Source organism: Cherax quadricarinatus, chromosome 42, assembly GCF_038502225.1.
Source record: "Cherax quadricarinatus isolate ZL_2023a chromosome 42, ASM3850222v1, whole genome shotgun sequence".
Lineage (NCBI taxonomy): Eukaryota > Metazoa > Arthropoda > Malacostraca > Decapoda > Parastacidae > Cherax > Cherax quadricarinatus.
This window is the reverse complement of record NC_091333.1, coordinates 27,635,955-27,657,624: the sequence shown is the minus strand read 5'-3', so window position 1 is coordinate 27,657,624 and position 21,670 is coordinate 27,635,955. Positions and strand designations below refer to the sequence as shown.

Below are 21,670 nucleotides of genomic sequence, written 5' to 3'. Positions count from 1 at the left end.
ATGGAAAGATACTTCTTAATGTACACCAAAAATGAAAGAAATCAGACTATAAATAGCGGAGTTCACTTCTCAGCCATTAGCGGCCGCTAATGTATGGTTTTTATGGTTATATTCTCATTTTTTCAGTCTCTTTTGATAGAATGAAAGATATATTACAGAAATAGATATGATTTTGATTGCTTTCATGACAAAAAGTACCTTGAAATTACGCTCACAGTAGTGAAAATGTTCTATTCTTTAGCGAAGCTCTAAACAAATGACGTCACCATCTAATACCTGTCCGCCTGCCAGTCTAAATTCCAATACGGAGTCAAGAATGGGTTGACATTATTTATACAATTATTACAATAATGCAGCAATCTGCATAACAGTAAATCTTCTAGTTTTTTTGTGAATAAAAATTCCAAATGGTAAGCAAGAGTAATATAAGAGGGGCCTGTAGCCATGACTAATGAAGAGAGAAAATGTTATTTTAGTGCCAGGAATGTCTGCATTGTTTATTCTGGACCCTATTTTGAAATTGGCATCTGTTGAAATTTGTGTGAAATCAGCCAAATTGCCAATTTCTGACCACTTTATTGGGTAGTTGAAGTAAGTGAATGGGAGGTTTCTTGTACTCAGCTGACAGACTAGAAGTAAATAAGTTTATTCAGGTATACACAAATACATACAGTTACATAGATTATCATACATAGCAGTGTATGTATAGAGAACCTAGGATAACCCAGAAAAGTCAGACAAAGTGACTTATTTCCAGTACCTGGCTTGGGCTTCCCATATATGATTTTTGGTAAATATTTTTCTTTTCTCGGTTGTTTGTTGGGCTATCTCATTGAAACTTAGGCAATGTATGGTGGAAAGATGCTTCTTAACGTACAACAAAAATAAAAAAGATGGATGATAAATAAGGGAGTTCACTTCTCACCCATTAGCCACCTCTTTGCAGTATATTTTCGTATGGTTTTTATGGTTGTATTCTCTCTTTTTTTTTGGACTCATTTGATAGAATGGAAGATATATTACAGAAATAGACAGGATTTTGATTGCTTTCATGACGAAAAGTACTTTGAAATTGAGCTCAAAGTAGCGATTTTTGCAGATGTTCAACGAACTTTGTGTAAGTCAAGTTGGTTAATTTTATTAAATGTATTCTAACCTAACCACTCTGTAATCCGGCAAACTCAGTAATCCGGCACACTACAGGTCCCAATGATGCCGGATTTGTGATGGAGGACCTGTATATATAAAAACATAGGTAGTAGGTTGGTAGACAGCAACTGCCCAGGGAGGTACTACCGTCCTGCCAAGTGAGTGTACAACAAAAGCCTGTTATTGTTTTACATGATGGTAGGATTGTTGGTGTCTTTTTTCTGTCTCATAAACATGCAAGATTACAGGTACATCTTGCTGCTTCTACTTACACTTGGGTCACACTACACATTCATGTACAAGCATATACATACACACCCCTCTGAGTTTTCTTCTATTTTCTTACTAGTTCTTGTTTATTTCCTAGTCTCTACAGGGAAGAGGAACAGAACTTTTCTCCGTAAGCCATGCGTGTCGTAAGGGGTGACTAAAATGCAGGGAGTAAGGGGCTGGTAACCCCTTCTCCTGTATACATGACTAAAGTTAAAAAGAGAAGCTTTTGTTTTTCTTTTTGGGCCACCCTACTTCGGTGGGATATGACCAGTTTGTTGAATGAAGAATATATAAAATATGAAATACAGTAACTTTAAAACACTTTAAAATTTGTTAAATCTCCAAACATAGTGAAGAAATGTGCTCACAGAGAATGTAAACAAACCGGGTGGTGCGCGGTGACCGTATTAGAAAATCAGGTGGGGAGAACCGTATAGTGTTTTGGTTATAATTTGAAATGTCCGTATTAGTGGAACACCGTAAAGTGGGGTCCCTGCTGTATTATTATAAACAAGTGAAGTGTTAACCCGATAGTACTGTACAGCACTGCAAGCAAGGATGTGTAAAAGGACTGTTTAATGGGCAGGAGTGAGTGTGTGTGGCAGAGGTGTGCAAGGATGGGGGTTGATGGAGGTAGAGGAGAGTATAAGAACAAAATTTAAATTTAAGTTGGTGCAAGAGGCTAATTTCCGTAAAACAGTCAGAGTGAGTTTGCATCAAAGGCAAAACTTTCAGTGAGGAGGTCAAGCAGTGTGAATTAGAGCAGTGAAGTTAGAAGTGTACCCTGTGAGCCTGCTGATAATTTTTTTTTTTTTTTTTCAACAAGTTGGTCGTCTCCCACCGAGGCAGGGTGACCCAAAAAAGAAAGAAAATCCCCAAAAAGAAAATACTTTCATAATCATTCAACACTTTCACCACACTCGCACATTATCACTGCTTTTGCAGAGGTGCTCAGAATACAACAGTTTAGAAGCATATACGTATAAAGATACACAACATATCCCTCCAAACTGCCAATATCCCAAACCCCTCCTTTAAAGTGCAGGCATTGTACTTCCCATTTCCAGGACTCAAGTCTGACTATATGAAAATAACCGGTTTCCCTGAATCCCTTCACTAAATATTACCCTGCTCACACTCCAACAGATCGTCAGGTCCCAAGTATCATTCGTCTCCATTCACTCCTATCTAACACGCTCATGCACGCTTGCTGGAAGTCCAAGCCCCTGGCCCACAAAACCTCCTTTACCCCCTCTTTCCAACCCTTTCGAGGATGACCCCTACCCCTCTTTCCTTCCCCTATAGATTTATATGCTTTCCATGTCATTCTACTTTGATCCATTCTCTCTAAATGACCAAACCACCTCAACAACCCCTCTTCTGCCTTCTGACTAATGCTTTTATTAACTCCACACCTTCTCCTAATTTCCACACTCCGAATTTTCTGCATAATATTTACACCACACATTGCCCTTAGACAGGACATCTCCACTGCCTCCAACCGTCTCCTCGCTGCTGCATTTACCACCCAAGCTTCACATCCATATACGAGTGTTGGTACTACTATACTTTCATACATTCCCTTCTTTGCCTCCATAGATAACGTTTTTTGACTCCACATATACCTCAACGCACCACTCACCTTTTTTTCCCTCGTCAATTCTATGATTAACCTCATCCTTCATAAATCCATCCGCCGACACGTCAACTCCCAAGTATCTGAAAACATTCACTTCTTCCATACTCCTCCTCCCCAATTTGATATCCAATTTAAAATAGGGCAATTTAATAATGTATGGTGGACTGACAGTGTGACCTAACAAATTACACAGAACGGTGCCAGGTGTTTCTGCACGTGGTATCCGTGAGTGAGTCACGTATGTCTGATATGTAAGCAGCGAAGCATAGTCTTCCAAACCTAACAGCAGTGGGAAGATGGCCAGAAACTAAACATGGTGTCATAGAAAACTATTTGTTGTTGACTAACTCAGACTAATATTGTTGCCAATAGCTGCAGAGTTGTTAGGAAGGCACTGAGAAATATTCCAAGAAAGGAATACCCTTGAGGGAAAGTAGCATGCCATGAATAGGTGATCGAGCAGCTGAGTGTTTGTTCATTGCTCTGAACATCGACATATCCAGGGACCAAATACAAAAGTGACATCTCTCTCTACTAAAAATGCAACATAACTAAAGGGGGCAGTCAGGCAATGATTTTTTTTTTTCTTGTTTACTGTCCTATTTCCTCCAGTTTTGGTGCACAAGACAAAGTGTTTTCACTCTTTCTTGAAAATATTTATCAAAAATATACCTCAAACAACAACTGAGAAAAGACTGAAAAAGGACTGATTTACTGAAAATGCCCTTGGGGGCAATTTATTCCTATATGGGACAACATAAGGTTGTTTGGACACTTGGTGCCGAGAGAAAAATTCTAATACGAATTTTCTTCAGGACCTTTCCTCTAAATAACTTATCTTTATCTCACAAAAAAATAAAGTTTGTTAGTTCTTGGAATGTTGCAAAATATCTGCCCTATTATATCATATTAGATCAATTCTGATAGATAAATAAGCCGTAGAGTTGATATAAAAGTTGATATAAGAGTAATAATGAAGTGATTTCTCCTGGCTCTCTCTAGAGCGGGAATATGGCCGAGTGTTCCCAGATGCTTCCTGATTGGCTGGCACTCTACGGATAAGCTCCGCTTACTCTTATATGATGCCAAATAGTCAGTTATTATATTAGAAAGAATAATGCAAAAAAAAAGCTCTAAAAAACAACGAAAAAATTCCAAAAAATATATGGGCTGTGAGCAGACGCGCTACCCATATCGCTGTCACCATACCTGATATATTACTATTATTATAATCAAAACGAAGCGCTAAGCCACAAGGCCTATACAGCGCTGCAGGGTAGGGAAGGAAGCGAGGGTATTGGATGGCAGAAGGGAGGAGGGATGATCAGTAGGTTACAGAAAACAGCGGGGCAGGGGATAGTACGGGGGTAGAGGGTAGCAAGAGATTGAAGTAGAAAGGGCTGAAGGTATCAGAATTTGTGAAGTAAGTCAGTTGTTGTCAAAAAGTCAATGAGAGAGTCCGGATGAAAGGTGGGTCCATCAGCGAGAAGGGAAGGTAAAGAGAGAGCAGCAGAGCGAAGACGACGACGGAGGTAAATTCTGCGTGCTCGTTGATAAAGTGGGCAGTCCAACAGAATGTGGCTGACTGATAATGGAGCTTGGCAATTCTCACAGAGCGGAGCAGGGCGCCTCTCCATGAGATATCCATAAGTAAGACGAGTATGGCCAATACGAAGACGGGAGAGAGTAGTCTCCCAACCTCGACACTGGTGATAAGAAGACGGCCAGTAACCTATACTTGGTTTAATAGATTGAAGTTTGTTGCCGAACATAGTAGACCAACGGTGTTGCCAAAGAGTGTGAAGGTGGGAAGATATTGTAGCAAAATAGTCCATAAATGAAATACCTCTATATGAAACTGGTAGGTCATGTACTGCTGACCGCGCAGCAGTATCTGCCTGTTCATTGCCCTGTACGTCAACATGACCAGGGACCCAACAAAAAACAATATCTTTATGCTTGGTAAAAATGCGGCGTAGCCAAAGATGGATACGGAGGACTAAGGGGTGAGGTGTATCAAATTTCTGTATAGCCTGTAAAGCACTAAGGGAGTCTGAGACAACCACAAATGATGACACAGGCATAGATGCAATACGGATAAGTGCTGCAAGGATGGCATACAATTCAGCAGTAAAAATACTAGCCGAAGATAGTAAATGCCCTCGTACGACGCTGTCCGGAAACACTGCTGCGAATCCTACGCCGTCAGAAGACTTAGAGCCATCTGTGTACACAGCAATGGCATGAGAATGAGAGTGAAAGTGGTCAAGAAAAAGAGAGCGGGAAGCGACCGTAGACAGCTGGGCTTTCGAGCAAGGGAGAGAGAAAGAACAGACTCGAACAGCTGGAACTTCCCAGGGGGGTACGGAAAAGTGAGATGCTACATGAACATAGAAAGGTGGTAATTGAAGAGAAGACAAGAGCGAATGAAGGCGAAGAGAGAAGGGACGGAGTAAACAGGGGCAGCGAACAAATAAAGAATGCCTACTAATATCAGTGACCATTCTATAAATGGAAGGATTGCGGAGATCATGAGAGCGTACATAGTAGCGAAGGCAATGGGCATTACGGCGATCGGATAAGGATGGAACGTTCGCTTCTGCATAGAGGCTCTCGACAGGGGAAGAGCGAAAAGCACCAAGGCACAGACGTAATCCTTGGTGATGAATGGGGTTAAGTCTAGAGAGAGTAGCAGGAGATGCCGCTGAATAGATCTGGTCACCATAATCAAGTTTCGATAAAATAAGGGTGGAATGTAGGCGAAGGAGGGTTCGACGATCAGCTCCCCATGAAAGATGAGCAAGGGTTTTAAGAAGGTTCAGCCGGCTGTGACAAGTTGCCTTCAGAGAGGTAATGTGAGGTTTCCAGGATAACCTACGATCAAAGAGGAGGCCCAGAAACTTGACTGTATCACGTTCAAGGATACGGGAGCCATAGAGGTACAAAGGATGATCTGAGATGACAGAGCGTCTAGTGAAAGTAATTTGGTGGGTTTTAGAGCTGGAAAATTTAAACCCACGTGTGGTGGCCCAATTGGAAACACGGTCGACTGCATGCTGGAGAGAAACTGTAATGAGGTGACAGTCAGCGCCTGCACAGGCAATAGCGAAGTCATCAACATAGAGTGATGACCAAATATTTGATGGAAGACTAGAGGCCAAATCATTAATAGCAAGGAGAAAAAGTGTTGTGCTCAGAACACATCCCTGGGGGACACCTTCAGCTTGGATAAAGTCCGGGGAGAGCACATTATTAACCCGAACACGGAAATGCCTGTCAGTTAAAAAGTTCTTAAGGAAGGATGGTAGATTGCCTCGAAGGCCTAAGGAGTGGGCTTGGGCTAAAATATTATACCTCCAAGTTGTGTCATATGCCTTCTCAAGGTCAAAAAATATGGCAATAACTGAGTGGTTATTCGCAAAGGCATTACGAACATACGTATCCAAGCGTAGTAAGGGGTCTATGGTAGAACGTCCCTTACGAAAGCCATATTGATGAGTGGAGAGACTGTTGTGTGTCTCTAAATACCACACTAAACGTCTATTTACTAGGCGTTCCATCACTTTGCAAACTGCACTGGTAAGAGCAATGGGACGATAGTGGGAGGTTTCATGTCCCGTAGTGCCTGGTTTGCGGAAAGGGAGAACAATGGCGGATTTCCACAGCTGTGGAAGAACTCCTTGTGACCAAATAAGATTGTAAAGGCGTAATAGGACTGCAAGGACTGACTGATGTTAATGTTGTAGCATACGAATATGAATGTCGTCGGGCCCAGCTGCCGATGATCGGCAAGCTGAGAGTGTTGCCTCCAATTCTTGAAGTGTAAAAGGCACATTATACTGTTCTTCTCTGAGAGAAGAAAAGTCCAAGGGTGCTAACTCTCTGGCAGACTTTGAGGAAAGAAATGAGGGGCATAGATGGAGTCCCTGAGAAATACGGACCAGATGATTGCCAATTTCATTGCCAACATCTAGTGGGTTTGCTATATCAACACCGGCAACCCGCAGAACAGGAGCCGGGTCAGGAGAATATTTACCACTCAGTTTTCGTACTTTTTTCCAGACTGCACTCATAGAGGAAGCAGAGATGATGGTGGAGACATAATCTCGCCTGCAAGTGCGTTTAGCGTCACGGATGACATGGCGAGTGATCGCACGCTTCTGTTTAAAATCAAGGAGTCTCTCTGTGGTTCTGTTGTACCGGTACCTGCCCCATGCAGCGCGTTTCAAACGTACTGCACGAGCACAAGCAGGAGACCACCAAGGCACGCATTTCTGAAAATGCCTGCCCGAAGTTTGAGGTATAGAATGAGAAGCTGCAGTTAAAACGGAGGACGAGAAGAGGTGTAAAAGCTCATCGATGGAGGACGAAGAAGGAACCTCTCTAAAAACAGTTAGATGTGAGTAAAGGTTCCAATTTGCCCGATCAAATTGCCAGCGTGGGATGCGAAGAGGTGGTGAATATGAAGGGGAAGTAAGAATGATTGGGAAATGATCGCTGTCATGTAAGTCCGGGAGAACAGACCAAGTGAAGTCTAATGCGGTGGAGGAAGAGCAGACTGAGAGATCGATGCAAGAGAGAGTATGAGTCCGAGGATCAAAATGAGTGTGCGTACCTGTATTTAACCCTTTGAGGGTTTTGGTCGTACTAGTACGTTTTACGCGTAGGGGTTTTTGACGTACTAGTACTCATAAATTCTAGCGGCCTCAAATCTAGTGGGAGAAAGCTGGTAGGCCTTCATATGAAAGAATGGGTCTATGTGGTCAGTGTGCACAGTCTAAAAAAAATCCTGCAGCACACAGTGCATAATGAGAAAAAAAAAACTTTGACCATTTTTTTTTAATAAATCAGCGACTTTGCAGTGTATTTTCGTATGGTATTTATTGTTGTATTCTAGTTTTCTTGGTCTCATTTTATAGAATGGAAGACATATTACAGAAATTGAGATGATTTTGACTGGTTTTACAATGAAAGGTGCCTTGAAATTGAGCTCAAAGTAGCAGAAATGTTCGATTTTTACCAAACTTCAAAAGTAAACAAATCGTGCCAAGCGTGCAATACACGTCAACTGGTGAGTCTAATATTCTTTTACAAGTGCACCAATAATATTTATACCATTTTTTACACTAATGCAGTAGTCTGCATAACAGTAAATCTTATATTTTTTGTGAGAATAAAAATTCAAAGTGGAAAGCAAAAGAATATAAGAGGGGCCTTGAGACGTGACTAATGACTAGAGGAAATGTCATTTTAGTGCCAGGAATGTCTTACTTGTTTATTCTGGACCCTATTCGAAAATTGGCATCTTTTGAAATTTGTGTGAAATTGGCAAAATTGCTAAATTCTGACCACTGTACTGGATAGTTGAATTTATAAATGGGTGGTTTCTTGCACCCATTCGATAGAAAAAATGGAGTTCTAGCGAAATATTCATGTGTTTTGTCGACTAGTACAGTGAAATTGGCCGAAAATGGGGCTCAAAGTGGGCAAACTCGCCGATGCGTAAACATCGCCGAGACCGCTAACTTTGCGAGAGCATAATTCCGTAAGTTTTCTATCAAATTTCAAACTTTTGGTGTCTTTATGATCGGGAAAAGATTCTCTATCTTTTCATAAGAGAAAATAATTTTTTTTTTTTTTAAATTTGGCCGACCCTGAGAATGAGTTTCGGAGAGGGCCTGTCGACCCTCAAAGGGTTAAAACATGGAGGGGGTGGGTGGCAAGAAAAGCCTCTAACTGAATGCCACGGGAATCACAGTGAGACCCCACCCCCCCAGAGGAAATGGTGGGCATTAAAATCACCAAGTAACAGAATCGGTGGCGGTAATGACGAAACAAGAAAGGCAATATCCGGAATAGATAATGCCCAAGAAGGAGAGAGATATAAAGAACAGAGCGTATACCACCTATGCAAGTGGATACGGGCTGCTGTGTAATGCAGCGAAGTACGAACAAATAGCTGATGGAACGGAATATCAGTGCGTAGAAGAAGGGCACTTTCATTAAAGATCCCATCAGGAAAAGGATCTGAAGAATACAATAAATTATAGCCTGAGATGTGAGAGATAACAGCAGAGTGTAATTTTGGTTCCTGTAAGCAAACACCAACAGGGGAAAACTGGGAGAGTAACATCTGAAGCTCACCCCGATTACCCCTGAGGCTGCGTATATTCCACTGTAAATAGGCCATGATTGGCAATGATAAAGATACCTGAAATCTGCAGGTAAGGGTTCCTACGGACTAGAGGGGTTAGAAAAGTCCACATGCGGAGGCAGTGGAAAACGTTCAAGCAGTGAAGGAACGGTGCGCTGTGAAGAAAGGAGTTGCGCAGATGGAGCAGAGGAGAGAGGAGTGGAGGGTGGATCGGTGTCCATTGATGGTTCGGTCTCTGCAATATATTCAGAGATTGCTTCAAGTGTTTCGGAATTCAGAGACGTCGTATGGGAGACAATATTGGAAATGGTAGGGGGAGGATGAGTAAAGATTGGAACTGTATTGGACTCTACCAAGGTAGGGGGGGCGAAAGGGTGGAGGGAACTGGAGAAACGTGGAAGGGGACAGAAGAGGCAGAAACCTGGGAGGTGGCAGAAGAGGAAGAAACTTGGGAGGGAACAGGGGAGGAAGGTATAGTACGAGGAGGAGGGTGAACCTCTACACTTGTAACAGAGCCAGTGAGAGGGGGAGAACCAGGTACAGAGACAGGGAAGGTAAAATGAGGAGATGGAAGATGGGTAGGAGGTGTTAACGGACCTTTTTTTGACTTTTGAGAAGTAGAGGGACGATTGGGAGGAGGTGTCATACGAGATCTCGTCGCTACTGAGGCTTGTGAGAGAGAACACGAAGAAGCGAGATCAGACTGAGGCGTTGAAGTAGGGACGTCTGAGCTGAGGACAGCAAAAGAATTAGATACAGGAGTGACTATGGGAGAGGTAACCACAGAGGTGGGTGCAGAAGATGGTATACCAGAAGTGGGGGGACCTTTTGAAACACGGGAATAAGAAACACGAGGTAGTCTCCCTTGGAGGCGGAGATGAGAAACTGCCATGGCATAAGGGAGACCTTCTGCCTCTTTGAGGTAACGGATTTCCCGCTCGTTTAAGTAGACTTGACAACGGCGAGAGTACGAAGGGTGAGTCTCATGACAATTAAGGCAAGAGGGAGGTCGATTGCAAGACGTATTAGAATGGTCATCGGCACCACAGACTGGGCATTCGGCGATAGATCTGCAATATTTCACTGGATGGCCAAATCGCCAGCAATTTCTACACTGTTGCGGTGTAGGGATCACCTTTCGAACTTGTAACCGATGTCCTGCTACATAAATTGAGGATGGGAGTTCACGGCTGTCAATAGTTAAACGAGCCACATTGCTAGGGTATCGTCTCCGCCCACGGGCAGGAAGAACATAAGTGTCTACCTTGAGGATTGGGAGATCTTGGAGTTCCAGCTGTTCAAGAATGTCAGTGCCACATGTCTGGAAATTTTGTTGAACTATGGTATGGGGCAGAATGACGGTACCACTACAAGAATTGAGGGAATGATGTTTTTCAACAGTGACAGGAACAGTATCGATATGGGAAAGACGAGAAAGCTCATGAGCCTGGGTAGCATTCTGTATGGTAATGATGCGCGTACCGCTCTGAAGAGCATGAAAAGAAATATCTTTACCAACATGGCGTAGGAGTGCCTTGCCAATACTGTGGTCAGAAAGATAGGCAGTAGAAGAAGTCGGTCGTAAAGTGAAGAATTTAGTCCATTGTGCAGTCTGAAACTGAGCGTGGAAAGGTAGTGAAGGACGTGTCAATCTTTTCTGAGAAGAACGAGAAGGTGGAGAAGTATCATCAGCAGGTAATTGTCGTTGGCGTTTAGGCGTGGGACCAGAGTTGGTCCGACGTGGAACGGGTCGGCGATTCGAAAATTGCCGCACCGTAGAGGGAGAGGCCGGAAGCATAGTCAGAGAAGAGCGAAGGTCAGATAAATCAAAGGAGTCAGTCGAGGCCTCAGTACCTGAAGCGGGTGAGGAAACAGAACCGGCAAGAGGTACAGAGGCATGAGGAGTGTCCGAAGAGTGGTCCAAAGACGAGGCGGGGTCAGAACGGGGTGTGGTATCAAGAAGGGGCCCAGGGGTAGCAGGTTCATGGACTAGGGCTGCCATGGTTAGGTTACTTCTTTCTTTTTGTTTTTAAGAAAAAAAAGAAGAAAATAAAAATAAAAAAAAAGAATAAAAAGAAGGGGGAACCGGGGAGGGATAGCTCCTAGGAGGAATGAGAGGGCCAGAAATCTCCCTCCGCGCCCAAGAGGACCTCAGCACCACAAGTAGCGCAGATGCAGCATGGAACCCGTGCCATACCCTACCCATCATGCCAGTAAACCGGCTGTGGAGAAATTTTCTCCAGGAGGGGGGTATCAGCCCCCTTCAGCCCTTTCAGCCCCTTTCAGCCCTGGGGGGGCCAAGCCTTCTCAGAAGGGGCGAGCGTCTTGTTTACTGCTACAGTGAGTAATTGATCACAGATGCTATGCGACGTAGTCAAGTGACCTCTGCTCCTTGCAGCGGTGTTGCAAAGTGTATTTTTATAAGAGACAGTACATCTCTTACTTAGCAGGACAATTAAGGAAAATCCTGCTCCCACTTTATTACCATGGTAAAAATAGTGGACATTGTTGTCTATGCTTAAGACAGCAAGAATCAAACATTCTGCTTTGCTTCATCGAGGAAGTGGCAAGGAAGCAAGGAGTACTAGGTCAGCTTTTTTTTGTGATAGGGCAGTGACGGCTTGGGGCGGTGTGGCATCGCCAGATTACTTTTGACTCTACTGAGAGTGACACTGACGCCAGGATAACCAACAAAGAACGATCTGTGCGTTAGTGTGAACAAAGTGTCTCATAAAACACAATAAACACTTAAGAGAAGTGTGATCAGCTTCTTCAGTGATAACATTGTGAACAATAAAGACAAATCTTGTGGAACATAGTGTACCAGTGTGCGTTTCCTAGACAATGGAAGACATGGACATCCAAGGACACTTCAGCTTCTATCAAGTCACCGATACCTGTCGAAGGTGTGAAGAACACCAAAGCTCACGCTACAAGAGCAAGGTATGTTACGAATTTCTTGTAGAACGGGGGACTGCGCAGTTCTTGAGTCACAAGGAGTTTGTAATCAACCTATAGTCAGTAGTAAGGTGTGGACTTTTGAGTCCAAACAAGTAAGTTGTCAGCCATCAGTGAATGAAATGCTGACATAACACCCCTTAGGGGTAATTTATAATCTTACAAATTATATTTCTTGACAGCCCGTTGTGAGATGGTTTCGACAGCTTCTAGACCTCGTCTGCAGGGGCGGCTGTGCAGGCGATGAGTTGTCTTTAAGTTAAGTGTTCACTGTTTAAACTTAGCTGGTAATGCCATTTCTCAACACCGGCAATCCGGGATAGCAACCTCACATTTGCCGAGCTACCTCGGTGGACAAAAGAGAGGGCGGCCGGAAATCCGCCACAAAGCATACCTCCTTCGGCCACCACCCCCGGAATCCGAAAGGTGGCTTCCAGAGATACACCCGTCACCCGAGAGACACCCAAAGCCACCCTCCGGGATACCGGAGAGGGATCGGGACATCCCCAGGCAATCCAGATTCCACGGCAAACTACGCCACCGCCAAGAACCTCAATGGAATGGGATGGACCCCGGTACCCTTTCCCCTACCTAGGAACTAGCGTGCCTGTGGGTAAAAAAAAAAAAAAACCCCAAAGGCCAAAAAGGAAGGGCAAAAGGGAGGGGTGGGGAGGAGGAGGAGGAAAGGAAAAAGGGGAGGATGGGGAGGATGGGATAGGGAATGGGGGATTGGGGGGTAATTAGGTTCGGTCTGAGGAAGGAGACCGACAGGTCTAATTCCTCAGACCAAGAGCCTCTTCACCACGCCAAGGAGCCCCCCTTGAAGAGGCATACCTGATATAAATGACTATAATTTCTTGTAGAAATGTCGTAGAACATTGATTCTTGTTCCATTGTGTTGTCAAAGAGTTAAGCTATTTTTCTGTATAAATAACTCAATTTCCATAATTTTTCCATTTTTTTTAAGAGCGCACGGAGAATTGCCTGACTGCCCCCTAAAGTTGTACATTAAGGATAAAGGGATACGGGAATTGAATTTCTGGACAGCCTGAAATGTACTATAGGAGTCAAAAACAACTAAGGGTGAGGATGCGGACATCGATGGGATGATGTGTATGACAGAAGTGGGAACTGAATATAAATGCTGTGAAATATTGGCCAATTCTAGAAAATGACCTTTGATTATTCTTTCAGGAAAAACTGCTGCTTATCCAACACCTCTGGAGGATTTAGAACCATCACTGTACACTGCAATAGCATGAGAATGAGAATGGAAATGGTCAGTCAATAGCGAGCGTGAAGTTGGAGGAGGCAGGAGATTATGAGAGGCTTCCAGGGCATTCAGAAGATTGAGAAATTTGACAATATCTTATTTAGATATACCATACAGGTAAAGAATGACATGAGGAATAATATGGCCTCTTGTGAGTGTGATCTGATGTGTTTTAACAACATAAAATTTAAACCCATTGAGAGGTGGCCCCAGCTGGAAGCACAATGAACAATATACTTGGAGAGGTCGCTACAAGAAGACAGTCAATTTCTGCACATGCTGTAACGTGAAGATCATTAATGGCAAGAAGGGAGAGGGTACTGCTAAGAGAGCAACCTTGAGGGATGCTTTCAGCCTGGACAAGATCAGGGGTAAAGTTACTATTTACCCAGACACATAAGTGTGCCACTCTCACAAGATATCTCTAAGGAACAAAGGGAAATTACCTCAAAGGCCTAAGGAATGGGCTTAGATTAATAAAAAAATAAAAAAAAAAAGACTTCAGTAAGACACAGATTATTAGTGAAGATATTGTGAATGAAAGCATACAACTGGATTAAATGTGTGATGATAGGATGGCCAATATGAAAACTAAACTGATGAAGGGAAAGAGATTTTGGGTTTTCAAGCACCAAACTAAATATTTGCTAACAAATCACTCCAAGAACTTGCAAACTGCAGCAGTATTGACTGTCTGTCGTCTAAATTATAAAATTTATTTTTCATGATGGTTGGTTCTAGAGACAGTACTGAACACAAAGAACACTAAGAGTACAGGCTGTGAGAAAGGAATAAGAGTGAGAGGGTAGGTGAGGCTGAGTACGTGTGTGCAAAGGTGAGTACATGTGTGCAAGGGTGAGTACATGTGTGCAAGGGTGAGTATGTACAAGGGTATGTGCAAGGGTGAGTACGTGTATGCAAGGATGAGTACGTGTGCAAGGGTGAGTATGTGCCTGCAAGGGTGAGTACATTTGTGCAGGGTATGTGTGCAAGGGTGAGTAAATGTGTGCAAGGATAAGTACGTGTGTGCACGGGTGAGTACATGTGTGCAAGGGTGAGTACGTGTGTGCGAGGGTGAGTACACATGCAAGGGTGAGTATGTGTGTGCAAGGGTGAGTATGTGTGTGCACGGGTGAGTACGTGTGTATGGGTGAGTACGTGTGTGAAAGTTGAGTACATGTGTGCAAGGGCGAATACATGTGAAAAAGTGTGAGGGAGGGTTGGTAGGGGTAGTGTGAGGGAGAGAGGGTGGATGGGTGGGTGAATGAGAGGGTGGGAGGGTGGGTAGGTGGGTGAATGAGAGGATGGGAGGGAGGGTAGTTGGGTGAATGAGAGGGTGGGGTAGGTGGGTGAATGAGAAGGTGGGGTAGGTGGGTGAATGAGAGGGTGGGGTAGGTGGGTGAATGAGAAGGTGGGGTAGGGGGTGAATGAGAAGGTGGGGTAGGTGGGTGAATGAGAGGGTGGGGTAGGTGGGTGAATGAGAGGGTGGGGTAGGTGGGTGAGAGGGTGGGTAGGTGGGTGAATGAGAGGGTGGGTAGGTGGGTGAATGAGAGGGTGGGAGGGTGGGTGAATGAGAGGGTGGGTAGGTGGGTGAATGAGAGGGTGGGTAGGTGCATGAATGAGGGTAGGAGGGTGGGTGGGTAAATGAGAGGGAGGGTAGATAGGTGGGTGAACATGTGAGGATGGGTAGGTGGGTGACTGATAGGGTGGGTGGATAGGTGGGTGAATGTGAGGGTGGGTGGATGAGGGTGGGTGGGTGTGTGAGGGTGGGTAGATGGGTGAATGTGAGGGTGAGTAGGTAGGTAGATGAGTGTGAGGGTAGGTAGATGAGTGTGAGCGTAGGTGGATGAGTGTGAGGGTAGGTGGGTGAGTGTGAGGGTAGGTGGGTGAGTGTGAGGGTAGGTGGATGAGTGTGAGGGTATGTAGATGAGTGTGAGGGTAAGTGGGTGAGTGTGAGGGTAGGTGGGTGAGTGTGAGGGTAGGTGGATGAGTGTGAGGGTAGGTGGGTGAATGTAAGGGTGGGTGGGTGGGGATGAAAGTGGCACTGACCCTGTACATTAATACTGTATGTAATAATAATATTTCTGAGACATCCCTAAATAAGAACTAACAGTACTGTATCAGCAACCCTTCAGAATGTAAACACTGACTAAATATTGAACACAATATAAGTGATAATAGAAAACTTAATATAACTGATACAGTGGTATAAACTGAAAATATTTGCTGCTTCTCTTGAATACATTAGTATAACTAAGTCTTGGATCACATTAACATTATATGTAGGTTGTACATTACAATGAAGTCTTGGATCACATTAACATTATATGTAGGTTGTACATTACAATGAAGTCTTGGATCACATTAACATTATATGTAGGTTGTACATTACAATGAAGTCTTGGATCACATTAACATTATATGTAGGTTGTACATTACAATGAAGTCTTGGATCACATTAACATTATATGTAGGTTGTACATTACAATGAAGTCTTGGATCACATTAACATTATATGTAGGTTGTACATTACAATGAAGTCTTGGATCACATTAACACACTGTGTAGGTTATTTAAATAATGTCTACAGATAAAGGAACATGTTAATACTATTTGTGAAGCTTTCAAATTATACTTTTCCTACCACCTCAAGTCCTCTGATGAAACCCAGGCAAAACAAAGATAGTTATGCCAATTTTTAAAGGCAATTTTCATAACCAGGCCATGCTAAAATTTACATAGTCCTTAAATTTACTAAACTTCACTAACAATTTGCATATTCATAGTTAACCATTTCTTTTTGGAAGGAATGTAGAGAAACGTTCATTTGAACCCATTTTCTACTATCTAATTTATCTTCTTGTTTATAATAAGCTATATTTAGGTGTATCATTCAATAAATAAATAAATGATTTACCAATAAAGGCAGAGGTGATGAACTAAGCAGTACTGTTCAGTGAAGGGCATTTGACCTGGCCTCCACCACGGGTCAGCAGGTAGGTTGACTATTAAACAACCCAACTGAAGACTCGTCGGAGAAGCCAAGCCTCATCTATCTGTGAGCATTTTATACTGAATCATTGTTAATGGTGGTCAGTCAGTCTCTAACTAGGTGCTTCCTCCTGAAATAAACCATGTGCATTGTTTGTGAAGATCTAGTCCAGTGTATTTCCATTTCCAGTAGGTTGTTACCTGTTGATTCAAAGAAAACTTTTCACATAACCCCAATACCGTAATTCCTTAATACACTGTATGTCTGTTGTACTAGCGCTTCCAGGTACTATTTGTGGTACAATGGTGTTGTCCATCATCTCCTATTTTACATCTGGAAGGTTGAAATCTCCAGGAATAATATTTGGTGCAGGATAATAATAGCATAGGATTTCCAGGCAGATATTTATTTACCTTATCCATTTTTGACTTCTTTATGTCTTGAAGGTATGACTACATTAAGAATCTTTGAAAAATTTGAATTTTAAGCAGCATTTGCTAAGCAAAAAATATTAAGAAGAGTACGTACTTGAAATTGCAATAAATTTGGACTGAGTAAGTCATCTCGGAACTGCTTGCACACCCTGTTTGCTGGTAGGAAAGCTAGTGGTGGAACAATAGCTACTGGTTCCTTTGTTTATTTTTGCTAGTGAGGCATAATAGTACACTGGACATACAGTCATTCCAAGTAGTTAAGGAGATACATTATGTGGACCCAACTGGCCTTAGATTTTTCAAATGCATAAATAGATGAAAGACGACCCTCAAAGAGTTGTCCTGGGGTAAAAAATATTGGCAGGTGGCAGATTTGTGGGTGCAAAACATGGTGCATATTGGTACATCAAACACAGTACCACCACCTGCATACTAGTACATCAAACACAGTACCACCACCTGCATATTAGTACATCAAACACAGTACCACCACCTGCATATTAGTACATCAAACACAGTACCACCACCTACATACTAGTACATCAAACACAGTACCACCACCTGCATATTAGTACATCAAACACAGTACCACCACCTGCATATTAGTACATCAAACACAGTACCACCACCTGCATACTAGTACATCAAACACAGTACCACCACCTGCATATTAGTACATCAAACACAGTACCACCACCTACATACTAGTACATCAAACACAGTACCACCACCTACATACTAGTACATTAGACAGTTAAAGAGTTAATAGTAATAATGTATTAAAAAAGAGGAAACTCTTACCTTGGTATGTTTTCTATCTGTTGCATAAACAATTGAAGTGCAACAAACTTCAGCTAACTTTTTCCCATGTCCATAAAAGGCCCAAAGACAGATCTCATTTGAGCCAATTACATCTTTTATGAATAATACTCTTCTGCTGAACCGTAGTGACAGACGATCAAAGAGTTCTATATTCTTTAACAAATTATCATCCGATGTGCTGCAAATAAAAAAAAATATTTGGAGGTTCCTCAACAAAATATTCCTTTCATATAAAAAAAAAACTAGAGATTTGTTTAAGACATCACTAATGCATACAGTCACACACTGTCATAGGTGTTAAGAAAATACAGAGTTTGCAGATCAAAGGAAAAATTGCTAAATACTTAAACAAGCATAAAAAGCTGTTCAGTATGTAGATGAAAACAAAAGTGCAGGTTTTGAAATTCATTATGTACAGGCAACATTATGAGTTGGTTTGATAAGTGACCACTTTAAGAGGGTAAGCTTTTAAAAGCCATGGCTCCAAGCAAAAAAAAAAAACAAAAAAAAAATTATTAGAACAAAAAACAGAAATCTCCTCAATTCTCAAGAGCATTAAAAACAATGATATTACTATGTATGATCATTTTAGGACCACCACCTTCTGAACACATACTGTCTTTCAATAATTACAGAAACCTTGATCTTGACCAGGTTGGTGCGATGGTGAGATGCTTTGGGCAAGGTGGATGCATGTACAGTGGTCCCATAAGTTATGATAATTTCGAGTTGAGTTAAAATTTACCCTTACCATAGAATTTAAGAGTTGTGATGAAAAAATTGAGATAGGATATGATACAATATGATGATCAGGCAGATGTGGGTGAGCCTCAGTCCAGAGACAAGACAGGGTGAAGAAAAGATCTTAAATGGAGTGAAGGTGGAGGTGAGTGGGAAGGAGAGTGGAAAGGAAGAAGGCAGGCAGAGTGAGGGAGGAAAGGAGAAAGATGGTACATGTTCCAAACATTAGGGGGTGGGAGGGTATGGCTAGAGTAAATATCAACTCTACTATTCTTTACCTGTCTTTACCCTGTCCTGTCCTGCCTTGTCTGCTCTGGCCTGTCCTACCATATTTGCTCATGCCTGTCCTGACCTGCCTGCTCTGACCTGTCCTGTCCTGTTCTGACCTGCCCTGTCCTGTCCTGTCTGCTCTGGCCTATCCTACCTTGTCCTGTCTGCTCTGGCCTGTCCTACCTTGTCCTGCCTGCTCTGGCCTGTCCTATCTTGCCCTGACTGCTCTAGCATATCCTGTCCTGCCTGCTCTAGCCAGGCCTGTCCTGTCCTGCCCTGCCTGCTCTGGCCTGTCCTGCCCTGCCTGTTCTGCCCTGACTGCTCTTGCATATCCTGTCCTGACCTATGCTGCCTGCTCTGGCCTGACCTACCCTGTCCTGGCTGCTCTGGCCTGTCCTGTCCTGCTCTGAATGCTTTGGCATATCCTGTCCTGCCTGATCTGTCCTGTCCTGTCCTGCTCTGAATGCTTTGGCATATCCTGTCCTGCCTGATCTGTCCTGTCCTGTCCTGCCTGCTCTGGCCTGTCCTGTCCTGCCCTGAATGCTCTGGCATATCCTGTCCTGCCTGCTCTGGTCTGTCCTGTCCTGCCCTGCCTGCTCTGGCCTTTCCTGTCCTGCCCTGAATGCTCTGGCATATCATGTCCTGCCTGATCTGTCCTGTCCTGTCCTGCCTGTTCTGGCCTGTCCTGCCCTGCCTGTTCTGGCCTGTCCTGCCCTGACTGCTCTTGCATATCCTGTCCTGACCTATGCTGCCTGCTCTGGCCTGACCTACCCTGTCCTGGCTGCTCTGGTCTGTCCTGTCCTGCCCTGAATGCTCTGGCATATCCTGTCCTGCCTGCTCTGGTCTGTCCTGTCCTGCCCTGCCTGCTCTGGCCTGTCCTGTCCTGCCCTGAATGCTCTGGCATATCCTGTCCCACCTGATCTGTCCTGTCCTGTCCTGCCTGCTCTGGCCTGTCCTGCCCTGACTGCACTTGCATATCCTGTCCTGACCTGTGCTGCCTGCTCTGACCTGGCTGCTCTGGTCTGTCCTGTCTGCCCTGAATGCTCTGGTATATCCTGTCCTGCCTGATCTGGCCTGTCCAGTCCTGTTCTGTCCTGCTCTGGCCTGTCCTGTCCTGCCTACTCTGGCCTGTCCTGCCCTGACTGCTCTGGCATATCCTGTCCTGTCCTGCCCTGACTGCTCTGGCATATCCTGTCCTGACCTGACCTGCCTGCTCTGGCCTGTCCAGCCCTGACTGCTCTGGCATATCCTGTCCTGACCTGCACTGCCTGCTCTGGCCTGTCCTACAATGTCCCAGCTGCTCTGGCCTGTCGTGTCCTGCCTGCTCTGGACTGTCCAGCCCTGCTTGCTCTGGCCTGTCCTACCCTGTCCTGGCAGCTCTGGCCTGTCCTGTCCTGCCCAGCCCTGCCTGCTCTGGCCTGTCCTACCCTGCTTTGGTCAGTCTTACTCTGCTCTGCCTCTGCCAATGCTATGGAGATTTCAAGCTGAAGCCTATACTTGTTTACCATGCTTGTTTACTTCAGTGTTTCTACAGCAAAAAATATTCCAGGACAGTTTTGGTGTTCTGGCATCTTGGAGCAAATTACCATAAAACTATGTATTTTGGGGTTTGAGTTGCAATAGTTTTGAGGTACAATATGTGTTCTGGAACACTGTACACTGTGTATTGACTAGTTAGCAAAGATTCATGATGATGTATTTGAGGATGTGGCTGCTAGTAAGTTCTGTCCTTTGATCACTAAAAAGATCTTGATTTATGATTTTATCTCTTGGTATGATTCCTCTTGTCCAGCTATGTAGGTTTCATAGTGTGGAATGTGTTGGTGGTGTAGACTGCATATTCCTGCATCATGGTTGGTTTATATCAAGTCAATAGAGCAGTCACAAAGAGGGTATTGCTTCATAAGATGAAATACTACAAGGAGAAAAATTTAATTTTATCATGCTAATCAATGTCTCCTGCTTTGTTCCATATCTGAACCTGCTTTGCCTACCTCTGACTGCTTTTCAGATGGTCTCAGCCTACACTTGATTATTTTGGCGAGGCAATAAAGAATATTTGTTAGGATCTTCATTCAGCTCAAAAGGATGGAGAGTTCCCTGTCAATGTTCTGGTTTGTAATTTATTACAGATTATCTTTCCTCATTTTGCTCCAATTACCAAGGAGGGGTTCTGGGGTATATCAGAGGTGCTAATAAGATATATTGTATATTAGACTCTATAAATATTTTAAAAAATCTTGCCCACATATGAAAGTGCTGTTCCATTAGTAACTTGTTGAACAACTGTTTTTTTCAAAGAGGATGTTTTACAGTCTATGAAGTGGCCTTGGTTCATCAACTCCTCAAGACACCTTCCCTTGATTCAGAAAAGGTCTTACAGTCCTTCCTAATCTTCCTAGTAAGACTGAAAATGCTATTTTTAATCAACTGTTTTGTTTCCTAGAGCAAAGTAATGTTTTACCAGGCAGTCAGTCTGTGTGTAGATGTACCACTCTGGGTTTTATATTTTGCACTCATGCCACTAAGCCATGTGCTGCCATCTGTCAGGGCTTAGGTCTACCTAGACCTCACCCCAAAGACCCTACATCTGCCTCACAACTGTGTCAGACAGCCACAGAGGAAGACCTCCCTTCCCTCACTCTCTTGTCAGTTCAGTAAGGCTGGCAAGGCCTTGTTAAACACACTGCATATACTGAACCCAATAAAGCCAAGGCTTGCCTCCAAAGTAGTAGCATTATTCACTGCCACCAGAGAAATAGCATCTTTATATCTGGTGACAGCAGTAACCTCTTTATATGAATCATATCAATCAAGAGAGCTTTGGGTTAAGTTTTTAATGATTTAGCACTGAACACTTTAGGAAATGCAGTGCTGTTAATTTCACTGGACACCTTCGCTATATTTGATACAAGTGATCATGGATAAGTGATCTCTTCAGCAGTGGCCTTAAGTGTGGGAGGGG

The 21,670-nt window shown here is 43.5% G+C and overlaps 1 protein-coding gene across 1 annotated transcript in view; it reads right to left on the bottom strand.

Annotated features, from left to right (window-relative positions):
• LOC138853884 (BTB/POZ domain-containing adapter for CUL3-mediated RhoA degradation protein 2) overlaps positions 1-17,872 on the bottom strand; it is a gene marked incomplete at its 5' end in the record, with an annotated part of 30,172 nt that extends 12,300 nt beyond the window's left edge. The window contains 1 exon segment of the mRNA XM_070093448.1: positions 17,674-17,872. Within this exon segment, the coding sequence (XP_069949549.1) occupies positions 17,674-17,872 (199 nt within the window).
• Positions 17,873-21,670: the final 3,798 nt, after the last annotated feature.